Here is an 18,093-nt window from a genome sequence, read left to right on the forward strand (position 1 = left end):
TTCAATGGTGTTTGCACTCTATGATTTGGTGTGATCCTCCAAAGCTCCTTGAACTCAAATCGGACAGCCCCTCCACTCAATCCACCAAGGAAGTGTGTGGTGTTTATAAGCTTTCCTCACCTAGGTCAAGAAGAAACCAAAACCCAAGAGTACAAGAGGCCAATGAAGAAAAACTAAAAAGACACAATTAAAAAGGCTAAACTCAAGTAGAATTGTTGAGACAAACTTAAGAGTAGAAAGAAATACTCAAAAACTAAAATTAAGGCACATTAGCAAAAGAAAACACACAAAAGAATAAGTCCTAGAATGACACTAGAATAAAATTTATCAAGTAGGCTTAAAAGAAAGTGATGCACTTAATGTGTTTGATTTAATGTCTCATAAAGTCAATAAGCATTGTCCAATGGTCCAAGAATAACTCCAAGTGCCAAGGTATGAAAATTTGGTCCAAAACTCCACAAATCTAGCAAAGGTTCCCTTTTTCTTTTGTCTTTGATTCTTTTTGATTTTTTTTTGTTCCTTTTTATACTTGACTAGGTTAGGTCACGGTTTTGAGGTCCAAAAGTCCAGCTAATTCTCTCTTTTTTTAAAAAAATTTATAGGTCTCCTTTGCTTGGGTTTTACACTTGTGTCTTGTTAGTTTGATGAGAAAGTCCTTGGAGTATCCTCTTAGCAACTTATGGCTTAATGAGACAAGTTTTGAGTGTTTTCTTAAGGTTTTTAATGTGCAATGTCCAGCAACAAGAATGTGCACATAAAAGTCATTTTCATACTCAAAACATCAAACAATACATAGACATATCAAGTGTACCAAGAAATACACAAAATGATCGAATTTTTTTATAGTAAGTATGTGCAAAGAAATTAATCACACATGATATTTTAGGAATGTAGAACATGCTAGAACTAATTAGCATGCATGATTGACTCTCTAAAGCACATCAAAGACTCACGACCATTTCACCAAACAAGTGGCATGTATGTCATGTTTTGACTCATTTCAATGGTTAAGCATAAAAAACTTGGAATTTCTTTCAAGGTAGTTCAAAGGAGACAAGTTTATGACAAAATCGGATGGATTATAAAATAAAAAAAAAACATCATTATATCATGCAGCCCAAAAATTTTCAGCAACTCAAATTTAAAGAAAAAAATGGTAGGAACTCTAGCAAGGAAGCCTAAAGCACCAAGATGATTCACAAGAATGACGAGGCATGAATCAATACATGAAAGAAGGAATATAAATCATGACATATGGCAAGATGACGACTCAATCACGCACAACTTAGAAGACAAACAAAAAAGAATCAAATTAGACATGACCGAAAATACAAAAGACAAGGAAAAATGTTACCCTTGAAGAACTAAGGCTCTAGATACCACATGATGGCATCCTTGCTTCCATTGAAGAACGAATGTTGAACAATGGCAAGGGATGCTTGAACTCCTTGGATCAAAGTTCCTCAAGGGACATTTTAATGGAGGAATGGGGCGAAAATGGAAGTGTTTGGAGGTTGGGTAGAAGGTGTTTGAGGAAATGCTTGAGGAGGGTACTCTAGGGTTGACTCACTTCATGATGATGAAGGCCACTTCTAGGGTTGTTTCTCTCAAGGTGGAAATGGTAGTGTGGTGGCCAAAAATAGTCAAGGGGACTAAGGAAAATATTAAGGCACAAACGGCTCACTCAATATTATAATTTCCAAAGTATTTACATGATGCATAGCCTATGGCATTTATAAAAGGGAGGGAGCATTTAGGGTTGCATTTGAGAGTGTATTGGCTGAAAATGCAATGCCAAATGCACTTCAAATGAAACCTAAATTAACCCTAGATGTTACTTGGTGGCCAAGGATGGAATCTTTGGGTTTGGCTAAGCTACAACTAGGTGCATGATAAGACCATGCAACCTAGGTGCCCTCCACTTGGGCCTAAGCCTTACTAAGTCCAAAAATAATTCCAAGACTACCAAAAAATACGTCTAGGGCTTTTTCCTAATCCTAATAAAATACCATAGCTATAAAATAAAATCATATAATCTAAGACACCCCATAATACAAGGGTAAAATGAGAAATACAAGTAAAAATAAATCCTATGACTAAAATACCCCAAAATACAAGGGTAAAATGGGAAATATAAGTAAAATAAATCCTATGTCTAAGATACCCAAAATACAAGGGTAAAAAATGGGAAAATTAAAGATAAGGGCAAAATAGGCATAAATGCTATGCTAATAAAAACTTACGAGTTACGGCCCAAAAGTAGGCTCACTCATCCTATGGTTTTTCAACACTAACTCATTCCTCTTGCCTCCTTCAATATATCACCTCTTGGTCTTCTTGACCTTAGTGTTATTCCATCAGCTTCTAAAAAACTTATTTTTAATGTATAATTAATTTTAGTGTATAGAAAAATTATTTTTATTTCTATTTTATCTATTTATTTAAAAATTTGTCCAAACATGTTTTAAATTTATAATAATAAAAAAAAATATTTACCGTAACTTCTACTTAAATTTGTATTTTGAGGTTAAAACATTAATATAATTTTAGTTTATTTTATTAAAGTTTCTATCGATTAAGTATTTCATAATAAGGACTCAATTTTCCTCAACACCAAATTTCAAATTTTGCCAATAATATTCTTTAAAAAAAATTAGGCAATAATAGGTTTCACCGCAAATTAGTCAAGTTTAAATTAAGCATCTCAATTAACCTAAACATGTTTATCAAGAGCAAAATCAAAATAGTAAAATTTTGAATTAATCTTTAGTTTTCAATATAAAAAACATCATCATTTTCCAAAAAAATAAAATAAAATTTTTAAGAAATATAATTTCATCTCAATCGAAACAAATTAAAGGGAAACAATTTTTAACAATTACATTCTTTTTAAAAAAAACAACAACAACAAATCAAATACTATTTAAATAAGTGTTGGGTGGCCTAAAACCTCTCTCAACCCTCCCCCCACCTCAATTTAATAATTAATCAAGAGTTTTTCTCCTTAAAAAAAAAACTTAAAGAAATAAAACATAAAGCATAAAAATGAATGATAATCACAATTTTTCCTTACATCAAAGGTTGTGAAGCCAAAGATTGTGAAGGAGAGAATAATAACCTCCACAAAATTAGATATAATATTCGGTATACATTATACTTTATCAATTATTGGATTATACTAGACTATTCATCCAAAGTTAGATCATTAGGCATCTAATCCACACTAAATAAAATAATAATTATGACATTTTCTTACAAGTACTTATCCTTTCTCATGTCTTTGATTGTCTAGTGGAAATTCATATCTAGTTTGGATTTTAATTATCATCTTAAACTAACTCAATTTATGTCAACTTTAACATGCAGGCCTTTGTAAATGTTTGTGTTAAAAGTTTAATTTTTCTCCATGATTTTCGACTAGCTATGTTAACAATACTTAAAGTGACATCACTAGAGTTAAGTTATTTATGAAACCAACCCTAAAATATTTTGTCTCCAAGTGAGAAACATACATCGTGTCCTTTTAAGGAACATGGAATTCCTTGTCACTACCTAGAACTTTGAATAATACACATTATTGATTTTAGAGGAAAACATAAGTGTAGACCTTTTTACCTTCTTCATTAAATAAGCTAGCACCCAATTGACAAAAAAAAATTAAAAATTAAGCTCAATATTCTACTAATTAAGATCCATTGAGAGATGGTTGAAATAACAAGTCCACTTCATTCAAGTAAGGTGGATGATTAAAACAACACAAACCTTAAAATTGTTAGAAAAAAGTGACTTGTACTAAGAAAATATGTTACTTCAAGCACAATAACATTGATTAGTTAAAGTAATCAATCAATGTGTCACACATTGTTACTAAATAAAATAAAATAATGGTCACAACAATTGATCTTAAGAAGTACTACAATGAAAATGAAAGGGAATCAATTTGGTTCACAAAAAAGTGACAGACAACCAAATCAATATAGAATCATAGTTAGCTTTGAAAAGACAATAATCTACACAATTTAAGTGAACCATAATGATTCGTGACAATGAAAAAAATAAGTGAGGCCACAGTCACCTATAACTTTAGGTTATCATCTAAAAAAGGATAGTTAAATGTGTAAACAAAGGAATTAATGATAATTTCAATAGAAAAACAATAACAAATAAGACAAATAGTAAAAGATAATAAACAAAATTTTTTGAACATCTCACACCTTCATTAGTTGCGATAAAATATATTATGTGAGAATTTATAATCCAAAGAATAATGTCGATAGAATTGAAATGTTAAATTAACTTGGAATTTAGCACTTTAAACACAACTAATGGTAACTTATGAAAATGAAGTGAGTTAAGGATAAAACATAGTAATATGATAAAATCGATTACGGTTTGAACAATTTGGATATTAGGGTTCCCAACTAGAAAAAAATCTTTATAAAAAAAGATGATAATCATAGTGACAAATCACGGTGATTTAAGTTTCACTCAATATAATGATAAATACATTAATGATATATTACAACAAAATATATAGAGGTTATCTCCACCCATAGAGGATTGTTAAATTTTTTTACAAGATAACCTCATAATCTACACTTAAAGTAAACATTTTCCTTATATATGTATTTCAAAGTGTACTATGAATCTCTACGATACAAACATTTGGAAGTAAGGATGATAAAATGGGTAAGACAACCTAAAATTATAAAAATAATGAGGTGAATTAAGAAACTTCTCTTTACTAATTTGAGAATATAAAAATAGGTCAAAATATATTGACTCATTATATTAATCTCTAAATTCTAATCAAATATAAATTTATACAAATCCTACGCTAAGATCATGAACATTGGAGAGCAATAGCACAATAAAAATACGTAGTATTTATTGATATTATAATTTCTCACATTTTTGTTTTGTGTGTAGGATTAATGACAAATATAGTAAAATAAAAAGAGACAAATTTCATATTTAGTGTACTTAAAATGATTGATGTTAATTTCTATAAAAAAAAAGTCAGAGTGTAGTGGATAAAGAAGATTTGGATACAATGAATAATATGAGATGTGATATGCACATCTTGAAATTAAAATTTATTAGGAGAATGATTTTCTTGTAATGAATATATCATGTTACACTTGTTAACTAATTTAATGCAGTAAATAATCAAAGTTTTGAATTTTTTTAATTGTAATTAAATATAAAAATATAAATAAATATTTAGGAATTATATTTGTTTTAGGATTCATGAAAATTTTCTTTTATACTAAACTCTCCTTTACCATTTATTCAGCGAAGGAGAAATAAAATAAAATAAAAATGTAGGTGAAAATTAAAACGAGCGGGTGTACTTGATAAGAAAAAAGAAGAAGAAGAAGTAACATAAAAAAATTGTAAAACTCACTAGTTTTTTTCATTTCTTTTAATTCATGTATTTTTCTCTTTCTTTCTTATATGTGTTTGCTTCACTTGAATGATTCACCTTTTTTATTTTTTATTTATCAGAAACTTTATATAAAAACAATAAGATGTAAACACGCTCTACCAACCTAACTTACTAAGTAGTTCTTTACCTTTACTTCTTGAGTGTGACACTGTTTGGTTGTTTGTTCCGTTGATGGGTAAGTGACGGTTTTCAAATTGTCATTTGCTGTGCTTCAAAAATCTTTCCCTCGCTTCCCACTTCTTCGCCATGTTCCGCTTCCCCTCCGTCCTCCTCCACCGCCGCAAACTTTCCTCCGCCGCCTCGCACTCCCTCACCCTCCCGCTCTCCCACCCTATCTACCTCATCTGGGGCTCCAACACCGGCGTCGGCAAAACCCTAGTCTCCGCAGGCATCGCCGCCGCCTCGCTCCTCTCCTCCCCCTCCCAGTTCCACTACCTCAAGCCCCTCCAAACTGGCTTCCCCTCCGACTCCGACTCCCGCTTCGTCCTCACCAAGCTCCGCCAGCTCTCCCTCCGCCGCAACCCTCGCGTTCCCCTCTCCGCTTCGCACCGCGTCCTCAACGTCTCCCCCGCCGTGCCGGAGCTAAATCCGCTCGCCGCCGCCGAGGAAGGAGCCGGATCGTCGGAGCTTCTCTGCAAGACGCTGTACGCGTGGGAAGAGGCCGTGTCGCCGCATTTGGCCGCCGAGAGGGAGGGTTTGGCCGTGAAGGACTCGGTGGTGCTGAAAACTCTGGGTGGGTGTTTTGAAGAAGTGGCGGCACGCGGGGCTGGTAAGGAGAGATCGGAGGTTCTGTGCGTGGTGGAGACTGCTGGTGGTGTTGCGAGTCCTGGACCTTCTGGGACGCTTCAATGTGACTTGTATAGGTGTGTATTGCAATATTCTTCTTTAGTCAAATTGTGCGAGGAGTCAACTTTGATGATGAATTTAATCTAGGACTAGTATTTTAGCATGTCGATTATTGCTACATGTGATAATAACTATTTTATATAATTAAATTTAATAATAAATAGTTATTTTTAATGTATAAATTATAAATTATTATTATATTTTACATTTAGAATGAATTAGTTAAATTGTGATATATTTTTTTTTTAGTTATTGACAAAAAACTATTGAAGTTTAATTTAGAAACTGAAATATAAATGAGTATATTTGAAGAGATAAATGGTTAATAGATCTGGTGTATAAATAAAGATAAAAAAGGACAGTTTTTCATGACTGAGGATTTTTTTTTGGCTAGTTGCGGGATATTGTATGAAAGTGATCCGAAGAGAGAGAAGAGGGATGTTGAAAATGACTGTTGAACGAGCGAGAAAAATGAGAGTTTCACCTTTCTAATTTTTGTATTTTGATTTTTAATACAAGAGTAGATGTGTATTGAAGTGGCTCAATGATTGTTGAGTTTGGTGGTTGCAATATCAAACGAAGTCCTCTTAATTTTCAGTGATAACAATTATGCACTATTTGATCCTTGAGGGTAGTCACGGGAGTTCTATGATTAACTGCTAATGTTTAATTATTTAGGCTAAGGAAGCAAATGTGTTATATGCATCATTCAGGTGATGAGGATAATGAAACTTTGATGTGGGGCGTATATATGCTGTTTATTTAATTTTTGGTTAAATCTGTTTGTTCTTCCGTTTTCTGTCAGGCCATTCCGTATTCCTGCTGTTCTTGTTGGAGATGGGCGGCTGGGAGGTATTTCTGGAACAATATCAGCTTATGAGAGCTTGAAGTTTCGAGGTTATGATGTTGTTGCTATTGTTTTTGAAGATCACGGTCTTCTAAATGAGGGTCCACTGATGTCTTATATGCGAAACAAGTAAGTTTTATCACACTGGTTATTATATTCCCTTTCTGATTGTATCATGAAGAACTGATAATTATTGCTCTATGTGGTTATAAACTATTGTTGCCGTTTTCATGCAGGGTCCCTGTTTTAGTGCTACCATCTATTCCAAAAGATCCATCAAATGACCTATTGGAATGGTTTGAAAGTTCTCATTGTATATTTAGTAATCTAAAGGAAATACTGCTATCTGCTTATTTTGAGAGAATTAAAAAATTGCATGACATGCCAAGAGAGGCAAGGGATATCATCTGGTGGCCTTTCACTCAACACAAACTTGTTCCTGATGGAGGAGTCACAGTAATTGATTCGCGCTGTGGTGAGAACTTTTCTGTCTTCAAGGTTTGTTTCTAGTAATTTTTTTTATTTATTACTATTTTTTAATTCTTAAAGCTTTGCAATACAAATCTTAGTGGGCTGCACTATGTCAAGCATACTGCATTTAGTGTTTACTTTGGAATTAGATTCATGAGTTTTACGGAACTACTTGATACATATTTTATATGTTGATACCCGGACGAGAGATCACATTTTTTTTTTTTTTTCTGTTTTCAAGGTTCAGAAGACAGAAGTCATAGCACCATTATTTGATGCTTGTGCTAGTTGGTGGACTCAAGGACCTGATGCTACAATGCAGGTCATCCTCATATTTTTTATGCTTTTAATTCCGTTATAGAAACTAGTAATAATCAATCTTGGTTGTCAACTCTAGGACACTGCGTGGACTATATCCATAGACAAAAAAAATTTGGCTGTTTGATTGAGGGACAGTGAGACAGATATGAAAATATGCCACTCTTTTACTGTTGGATATGCTTATAAAAGTGTTCTATCTATCTTTTTTATTTCTAATGCGTGAACTCTATATAGTCAGTTTGAAGCCCAAATAAAAGGAGGCTTAACGAATCTTTATGACATGGATCTGCCAAAAATTTTAATATATTGGTATTGGATACCGGTCTTGTTTGGCATATTTAAACTCAGTTGCCCCTTCATGATATCACCTCTCAAATTTTCCTTTAATGCAATCTTTCCATTTAGGTGATTTCAGACTGAGCTTGCTAGGGAGATGGGATATGCTGCTGCAAGATTTGGGCATGTAATGTTCCCTGAGAATGTTCATGAGCCAGCCTTAAATTGTGCTGAGCTTTTGCTTCAAGGTGTGGGAAAAGGTTAGTATGTCTGTTTATTATTTTCACTGTTTCACACTATATGCATGTATGTGTGCGTATGTGTAAAAATTTATGAGATTTCACATCGACTAAAGATATGACTAATGTAATTTTATAAGACTTGGACAGTTCACACCTTAAAAGTCAGCTTTGTGTAGTTGAGTTAGATCCTAAGTCCAAATTCTAATTTGATATCAATGTCTATCCTAAAGTTGTTATTGGGTCACCCATATTTGTCTACTCCTAGGCATGACGGGGTGCTATTATTGGGCTACCCACATTTATCCACACTCTAAAGGTCTAGTTTGGGGTGTGAGGGAGTGTGTTGAGATCCCACATTGGCTAAAGATGTGACCAATGTAGTCCATATAGAGTTTAGGCTATGCTCACCTTAAAAGTCAATTTTGTGGAGTTGAGTTTGACTTGGCCTAAATTTGTATAACTTGCAAGAATTTTCCAAATGGTTATTTGTAGTATTGTATTCAAATTTTAATGTATGAGGAGTGCTAGCAATACTCTTTCTAACACACGTTACTATTAGTTGAAATTTGTAAAATCAGAAGACTTATTAAATTAAAGGCTTAATTGTACTTTTTTGCCATCCAAGCTTTATGATTTTGCAAATCTGTCACCTAATTTATGAATTTGTACATTTTGTGTTGACTATTATTTTATGACAGTTTGCAGTTCACATAGTAGCTGACTCATTAGTTGTGCAGGCTGGGCTTCTCGAGCATATTTTTCAGACAATGGATCTACAGCAATTGAAATTGCTCTCAAGATGGCATTTCGTAAATTTTCTGTTGATCATGGACTTATTGTGGATTGTCATGAGGATGCCCCAAATGAAAGATCCACTGAGCTTATGGTTGGCTCCTTCAGTCCCTTAATTAATCTGCAATAGTTTTTTGTCTCATTGTGTATAAAGTTCAATTTTAATTTGTTAGGATGGTATATTCTACAAAAGCAATGGTGTAATTTGTGGTTAAAAGTAAAAGAAGGGGGAATATTGGTCAAGCCCTTTTTATGCTTGGGGAGAGCAAAGCAACAGTTTGAAAACTAAAATCACAATGTTAAAGTGTCAGGAGTATTTCATTTTGATTGATTATTTTGTGATTGCATGAAGCTGAGATACAGCTAGGAAATTTAATTTATAGCTTTTTAAGTGTGCATTTTTCTATTAGTATTTTAAGTAAAATATCTGTTTTGAAAATCTTATCTCATTCCCTAGTCTTGTTATCAAATAAGATTGTTTTTATGGTTTTTATTTGGTTCTCCCATATTTGTTTTTCATTTTGTTTTATGCATTGCCTTTCTAAAAGAGGATAATATGCATTGATATTTGCTGATGATTCTTTTTTTATTGAAAATTTAAAGGGAAATATTTTTTTAAGAACATTTCCAGTTTAGGAACAATTAAGCACCCAAGTTGTTGATTAATTCATTATGTGGTTACTTATTAGTGTCACCCTTCCAACATTTTTAACCAGTTAGTGATCATTTATTCCCAAAATATAAACATTTTACCAATAATTTGTTTTTTCAACAGGGTCATGCTAACAAATATCCTTAGGGCATTAGTTAAGGAATTAATTAAATAAAAAGTTTTATGGGAATTCATGTTAGGGTTGCATTGGAAATCATAGTGAAGGTATGTTAGTGACACTTTTCCATAAATAATTTTTTACTTTTGATTCCTTAACCAATATCCTAAGGTACTTGTTAGCATATGAACTTTATTTTCAAAGTAGTTGTTTGTGTATTTTCACTAGTTCTTCGAACATGTAAAATATTTGAACCTTTTTTTAATTGGATTTCATCCTATAAACTTCACATGTTTTTAATGCTTATGGATTTCATTATTTCAGGTTCTGGCTCTTCAGAGATCTTATCATGGTGACACATTGGGTGCTATGGAAGCACAGGCACCATCTTCTTATACAGGCTTCCTGCAGCAACCATGGTATAGACATTTCCCTCTACTGCATATTTGTGAAACTGAATCTTACTAATCTGTTTAATCATTTGACTATTGTCATTTTGCACTATATATTTATCAAAGTAATATATGATGGATACTGACAAGAAGGTGTTGGAAGATAGACCAAAACTGACAAAGCAGTTTTGGTTTGTGAATTTTCGTTGAGAATAAGTCATATTGGCAGTTTTATTTACTTTGTTTAAAACTCTATTCTTCATGCTTAGTAAGCATGCTTTTGTTTGAAAGCCTTGAATGAATCTATGTTCTATTTTGTTTTGTGAATTTTGTTATTGATTAATAGCTTGAAGTCTTCGATCATTGTTTGTTGGAGCATATTTTGCTTATTACCATCCAAACATAGTATTCCAAATCTAGTTAATACTCGTGAAACCCTTCTAAGATTAAATTCTGTTTTGTAGGTACACTGGGAGAGGTCTTTTTCTGGATCCTCCCTCTGTGTTTATGCACAACAAGACATGGAATATTTCTATACCTGAAGGGTATTGTTGGGAAAGTCTGAAAGGTGAAAGTATCAGTAAGTCCAAAATGTCCAACTTCAATTCTTTTATTGATTACTGTTTTGAACATAATTGTTTTACTCGTGGATGTCTTCACAGCTTTTGCCTCGCGTGATGGAATATTTCACAAGAGCAGGGATAAGTCTGAGCTTGCTACAGTTTATTCATCATACATATCAAAGGTATTATCTGGATTTAGAGGGACAAGTAGGGTCGGAGCATTGATCATGGAACCAGGCAAGATATTGAGATTTTTTCTTTTTCAGATATTAGTATTTTCTCTCCCTATGCATCCTAATAATGTAATCGCAATGATCTATATTAGTCCAGTACAAGAAACAGAAAGAATGTTTCTCACTTTACACACATCACTCTCCTTATCTAAATTATGCCCAGAATGCTGGTTGAAATGTGAATGAAATACTACATTTGAGTGGTTCTTGGTCTTCCATACAAAAGTGTTTTGTTTTTCTAGGTTCATATATGTTCTTCCTAAAATTGTTTCTGTGGCCTCGTACATATTATAATTTAACTTATTTTCACCTTTTCTTGAGATTGATCATCTTTGGGGCCTGAGCTGTTATGTAGTTATACAAGGTGCCGGTGGAATGCATATGATTGATCCACTTTTTCAGCATGTGCTTGTTCGTGAGTGTCGGAGTAGAAAAATTCCAGTAATATTTGATGAGGTTTTTACTGGTTTTTGGCGTTTGGGAGTAGAGGTGATTTCTCTCAATGACCGCCATTCTCTTATTTTTCAAAACTGTTTCATATTCTTCTGTTTTTTGATTAGCAGTATATATTCTCACAGACTACAGCGGAGCTAATCCATTGTGTTCCAGATATAGCTTGCTTTGGGAAGCTGATGACTGGTGGAATTATACCACTGTCTGTCACCTTAGCAACAAAAGCTGTCTTTGATTCATTTATGGGAGACTCAAAGGTATTGCAAATTTTTTTTAAAAGACTTGGGTTGGCTAGACACGGGAAGTTTGAAACTGCTGTTTTATTAGGTTTTGGTGTTGATGGAATGGATTGGTTATTATACTGATATTATTGACATATAATTTATTATTTTTGCTGGTTGCATTCCATAACAACTGAATCATCTTATGAAATTTGTTAATCTTCAATTTCTTGATTACTTTTATGACTTATCAACCTTATAACTATTAAGTATTGTTGTAAATATCAGATATTTAAGAGATCTAAAATATCTTTAGATATTTATTTCCCTATTTTTTTTATATTATTATTTCCTTTTTAAGCATAGTCATTTACTCTATAAAAAAGGAGATTAGGGGATGTATGAAATATACTATATATATATATATCTATATATATATATATATATATATATGAGGAGAGACTCACTTATTACAAGAGTAAGTGTACTTAGACTTAATCCACTCAGTAACTCATTTTATATCAAATTTCAACGATCTAATTGTTGAATTAAAAGTTCTTAATGTGTATATCAAGTATGCAAATTTAAAAAAAAATTGAAAACTATTTAATACTCAATTCCGTTAATTCAAATCAATGTATAACATACTTTTATGATTATCTATCAATTTGAATTAATGAAATGGAGTATCATATAGTTTTCAGATTTTTAAAAAATTTGCAAACTTGATTTATGTATTACGAATTTTTAATTTAACAGTTGGATCGTTAAAATTTAATGTAAAACATGAGTTATTGAGTATAATAAGTCTAAGTATACTTATTTTTGGAATAAATAGATCCCTCCTCTTTCTCTCTCTCTCTCTCTCTCTCTCTCTATATATATATATATATATATTCAACTTGGTATCAAAACTCCTGATCTTGTGAGTTTTGTTTCCGCTGCTCAAAATCGGTGCTATTGTCTGCTGCCTATGAGATTGATGGTTGGACCAGGAGGTGCACCTCTCCCTTGTCGGGCGCAAGCATAAAAATCACTGTTTGCGTACTGTTTACGAATACTGTTCACACATACTGTTTGCATGCACTATTGATAGATACGCATCGAACAGTCAGTTAGGTTAATTTGCTGAAGAAATAAGGCATGTTACCTACAAATAAGAGGGGAAGGTGAAGAGAGATCAGCTTGTCAGTTTTGAGAGAATTGGAGTCTTTGGGCATGAGGAGGTGTGCAAATATCTTTGTTCCGCAAGTTTGCCCCTGTATTTAGGGGAGAAATTCATTATTGTTTCTAATAAAATACCAGGTTCCTATCAGTTAGCTCACTTTTTTTGGTCCTACTAGTATTATGTTCATGCAAAACAAAGTTCCTGAACAGTGTTTTGATGACATGATAAAGTGACGTGTACTCTTGCTTTGGTTAGCTCAAGGCTCTTTTGCATGGACATTCTTACTCTGCACATGCTATGGGCTGCGCTGCTGCTGTTAAATCAATCCAATGGTTTAAAGACCCTTGCTCCAACCCTAACATCACTTCTGATGGAAGATTACTTAGGGAGGTATGGTTACTGTATTCTTTTCTTGTGAACTTATTATATTAGCTTCTTACTCCATTTAATAAATAAAAAACCAGAAGAGCATATATATTTAATCTATATTTTATTATAATCTTTTACAATGGTATATGATATGACTATGTATGACAATACAGCAACCGTTTTCCTAATGTATTTCTTGTCGTGTAATGAGACAATGATTTGTTGTTTATTTGTTCTTACCATGTATCACATATTTCCGTATTTGTGCTAATATAAATTGGACTAGTGTGTAATGTTGTCTTTCTAGCCTCTTCACTTCACTTTTGCTTGCCATTATAAGATGAATTTATAGTTTTTGCATTCAACTTAAAATAAAATTCAAGGAATTCATAAATTATTTTATTGACTATGGATCAGTTTTTCTATTGATTGTCACAACAAAGATAAAAATAGTACATTTATTGCCACTAAGTTGTTTTCCGTGAAACAAATGACATAATATGTTTCAGTTTCCATAGACATGTGACATTTTGTTCCAATAATTATGGGACGTGGCAAAATTAGTGTATGGCTGCTCGCTGCCTTAATAAAGTATGTTAATTGTTCACTATATAGTAGTGTTCAATTGATCAAACTGTTATTGTGCATTTGCAGTTATGGGATGATACACTGGTTCACCGGATTTCATCACACCCCACAGTTCAAAGAGTGGTTGCATTGGGAACTTTGTTTGCCTTGGAATTAAAAGCCGAAGGCGATAATGCCGGGTATCATTTTATCAACTTTCTCCTTCCCCCTTTTAAATAATTTTGTGCACCTCATGTTCTAGAATTCCTGTTAGAAATCTTAATGAGCATTGTGCATTTATGCATAACTGTGTCATACAAAAGTTTTAGCATGTTTTGAATTAAGGGACGGTTGCAAGTGATATCTGTTAAGTGTATATTAATTTGCAGCATATATGTAGTTGGTGGAATGACACAAACGTGCATATGATCTTTCACGAAATTTTCTTCTAAATAAAGTTATACACAGGTATGGATCATTGTATGCAAGGCCACTTCTTCAGAAGCTTAGAGAAGATGGCGTATACATGAGGCCTCTCGGTAACGTCATTTATCTCTTGTGTGGACCCTGCACATCCCCAGAAATTTGCAATGAATTACTTGTCAAACTTTATAGGCGGCTTGAAGAATTTAACAGATGTAGGAATTGAGAATCCCGTGGATTACCAAGTGGACAAGTCTATCATTCCTGCTATTGATTTTTGGTAAAAAAAAAACAAAAAAAAATTTGGGTTTGGGGATGAGGATATTGTAAACTAAAGGTTGCAACTGCCTTGATTGTTTCAATTTTCAGTTGATGTATTTTATTTATAATTACAAAAATATATTATTCTCAATTTTCCCATTATTGTAAAGATGTCATGAATAAAATGGTTAAACTCAAATTTTATTTTATCATGATAGAAAATATATTTGTACTTGTTAATAAAATTATATTCGCTGAAAACAACCGAACTAGATTTAACAGCACTGTTTGTGGGTGATTATACAAATTTGAAAACAAAATATGTTATTGTGATAGTCTTTTTCTTTAGTTTTTAAAATAATAAAAAAATAGATTTATCATTCTTGTTTTTAGTTTAGTAGGCTCTTCCTTCCTTCACACACTATCCATACTCCGTCCACTGTATACCCAATACCCATATAGTCCATTGCCGCGGTCCTCTAGCACTGTCGTTGCCGTGTCAAAGACTATAGCTAGTGTTTTAAAACCCGGACCGACCCGGCCGGTCGGACCGGTTGGACCGGGAACCGGTGGTCCAGCCGGTCCGAATATGAAGTTAGATCGGTTATGCAGTCGACCCGTTTTAAACCGGATTGAACCGGTCAATTTTCCGGTTCAATCGGTGAACCGGTGGGTCAAACTGGTTCAACCACTTTTTTTATTTATTTATTTTTTATATTTTTTTAAAGGATCATAAATCACAAAAATAATAATGAAAATTGAATCTTTTAATGAAAAAGCAAGGAGTCTTATTAAATATAACAATGACTACTTGTTCTAATATATTTGTTTGCAATATATACAACTTAAATAACTTTTATAGTATATTATTAATTTTAAATTATATATTTAATAATGCAATATCTATGTAAATATTACATATATTATTTTTTGATATTAATTACAAGCATATTATATATGTACATATTATTTATATTTTTAATTTGTATTAATATACCGTTTAACATGTAATTTTTTTTATGTATTTTTTTACAAAATAAAAATAAAAATAATTTTAAATAAGATAGAAAAATTAAAATTTAAAATAAGATATGAATTTATTAAAATTTATAAGTATAAAATATATTTAATATGAATACTTTTTAATAAAAATAAATAAAAATCGAGTCATGCGGTTCAACTAGTGATCTACCGGTTCAACCTTTGACCCATTGACCCAGTACCTTAAACGGTTGGATGACCGGTCCGGTTTTTAAAACTATACATCTTGATCGGAGCAGCTCTAATAAAACCCCTTTTTTTTTTTCTTCTATTTTTTGGATATCATCGTTTTCACTCACGACACGGCTTTAAAGCATTGCATTTTTTATTGTCACCACTAGGCATCCTTGCACCCGTTGTTTTTTTTTTTTTTTTTTTTTTTGTCACAACTTCGTAATTTTCTATCTTTTCCATTTTTTACTTTACTAAAATTTGAAACCCGAATACTAGCATTTGGAAGGGAAAGCTTTGACAGATCAGTATTTCCGTCAATGTGCTGCCTTAATAATGGGTTGACTTATTGTATCAATTTCTGATGTGCAATTTTTTAAGCAACTGAATATACAAAAATAAAAACTTAAAATCGAAATTGGATTTAATTATTATAATTTTGAAAACTAACAATTAAATGCCGGGCCTTACTTTTAATTTGTTATAAACTACAATAAACTTTTTTTATTAAATACGTATTATTTATAATTAAAAGATTCAATATATACGTGATTCAATCTGTTTCTTAATTTAAGCATGTTTTCAAAATAAATGCAGTATTACTCAAAACTAGTTTTATTATATCCTTTAAAGAAAGATTTTTAATTTTGAGATCTTTGGTATTTATAAAATTTCATTAAACTATGATTTAGGTTAAATTGATTAGGTCTATGTAAGGAGACAAATATTTTTTCTTTTTTAATTGTTTGGTTCACAATTTGAATTTGATCTTTTACTTAAGAGGAGTGAAACCTAAGTTTTCAATAAAAAAATGCGTTAGTCTTTTATAAAGAATGAGAATTGACAAAAGCATTATCATGGATTATAGAAATATAGGTTGGTATTTTTTAAAGAATGCGGATTGACAAAAGCATTATAGATTGATAAACATTTTTATTGGTTATAAAAATATACGTATTTTTTAGAGAATGTGGATTGACAAAAACATTATTACAAATTATAGAAATATAAGACGAGGAAAATAATGCTTTAAAGGCGTCTTCTAAAGCCATTCACCAAAAATAGAAAATGTCTTCTAAGGGTATTTTTTTTGGTATTAAAGTATATTTTCTTATTTTCTTGTATGAATAAGAATGGTGTGTAGAATAATGATAGCATGTTTGCATCTCTACTACCAACATGAATTGACACAAGTGATCGAGGATCTAACTTTTATCTTTTTTATGGGTGTATGGATTTAATTTTTTTGAACGCCAATTTTTTTTAGGTGAACTTTTATTGATAATTTCAACACACCTTTGACTACTTCAGGAAAAAAAAAATTGCATTACTTTTCTTTGCATAATTTGTAAGTAGAAGTGACTATTTTCCAAAACAGCTATACAGATACCCTTATAATCAGGGTTTGTTAGCTATGCATGATCTATTAATTGATTTGTTTTAGCATCAAGTTCCTAAGCATTATATTCGATGTTTACCTCTGAATTTTGATTTCATTTCATGCATACACTTTACCAAAATGACATGTTACTCAACATCTAGTGAGAGAGACAAAAAATATAAATATGGCATGTGATATATATAGTGAGATAAGAAGCGAAAGATAAATAAAATAATACGTTTTAAAAATAATGAGATGTTTAAAAATCATTTACTCACGACCTTAATAGTTGACAAAAATTAGAACAACAACAAATGTCACGACTCACAAGATAGTCGTACACAATATGATTCTCATTTCATTTTTATGGTGACGCACGGTCCATTTATGATTCTCAAGCCACATGACTATTATTAAAGGAATTTTCTTGTCTACGAGACTATATAATAAAACTCCTATATATAACTGTTTCCTTTTCCCCCGCTGACATGTAACCAAACGTGATTAATTATCTACTTTTTCTTCTTCTTCTTAAAGTGGCCATCGTGAAAATTTGTTTTTTTTGGTTAATTACCTGAGATGCGTCTCACAAATCACAATCTTGCTCGAGTGGACAAACTCACGTCGAGTTAGCAACAGTCGACAGCTTTTAAAGTTCAAACTGCCCCTCGCAGTTTTCCACATTTCTCCCCAACCCAAACCATTTTGGTGAATCATCACGTTTTTTAATTGTAAAACAAACCATATTGACCAATAACCTTTTAGAATATTCTATTCATCACCCCCTCAAATTAGGACTTGCTATTTATTAACAAGGAATATTAAAACCAAACTCT

General features: G+C 32.1%; 1 protein-coding gene across 6 annotated transcripts; it reads left to right on the forward strand.

The window, feature by feature from the left end:
- The first annotated feature begins 5,538 nt into the window (after positions 1 to 5,538).
- On the forward strand, positions 5,539 to 14,873 carry BIO1 (adenosylmethionine-8-amino-7-oxononanoate transaminase). 6 transcript variants are annotated; one of them, XM_020371844.3, is made up of 14 exons: positions 5,544 to 6,312; positions 7,101 to 7,271; positions 7,379 to 7,640; positions 7,855 to 7,935; positions 8,350 to 8,470; positions 9,190 to 9,338; positions 10,339 to 10,433; positions 10,871 to 10,974; positions 11,069 to 11,206; positions 11,558 to 11,691; positions 11,781 to 11,912; positions 13,300 to 13,434; positions 14,068 to 14,180; positions 14,449 to 14,873. In XM_020371844.3, the coding sequence occupies exons 1-14, from the start codon at positions 5,696 to 5,698 to the stop codon at positions 14,627 to 14,629; spliced, it is 2,433 nt and encodes an 810-aa protein (XP_020227433.2). In that variant the 5' UTR covers positions 5,544 to 5,695; the 3' UTR covers positions 14,630 to 14,873. The 6 variants fall into 6 exon arrangements, 2 of the variants coding, with proteins under 2 accessions (XP_020227433.2, XP_020227432.2); XM_020371843.3 differs by having other exon boundaries at positions 5,545 to 6,312; positions 10,871 to 10,986; XR_014434205.1 differs by lacking the exons at positions 14,068 to 14,180; positions 14,449 to 14,873 and adding an exon at positions 12,855 to 13,181 and having other exon boundaries at positions 5,539 to 6,312; positions 10,871 to 10,986; positions 13,300 to 13,440.
- Positions 14,874 to 18,093: the final 3,220 nt, after the last annotated feature.

Source organism: Cajanus cajan, chromosome 5, assembly GCF_000230855.2.
Source record: "Cajanus cajan strain Asha chromosome 5, NIPB_CcT2T_4, whole genome shotgun sequence".
In the NCBI taxonomy this organism is placed as follows: domain Eukaryota; kingdom Viridiplantae; phylum Streptophyta; class Magnoliopsida; order Fabales; family Fabaceae; genus Cajanus; species Cajanus cajan.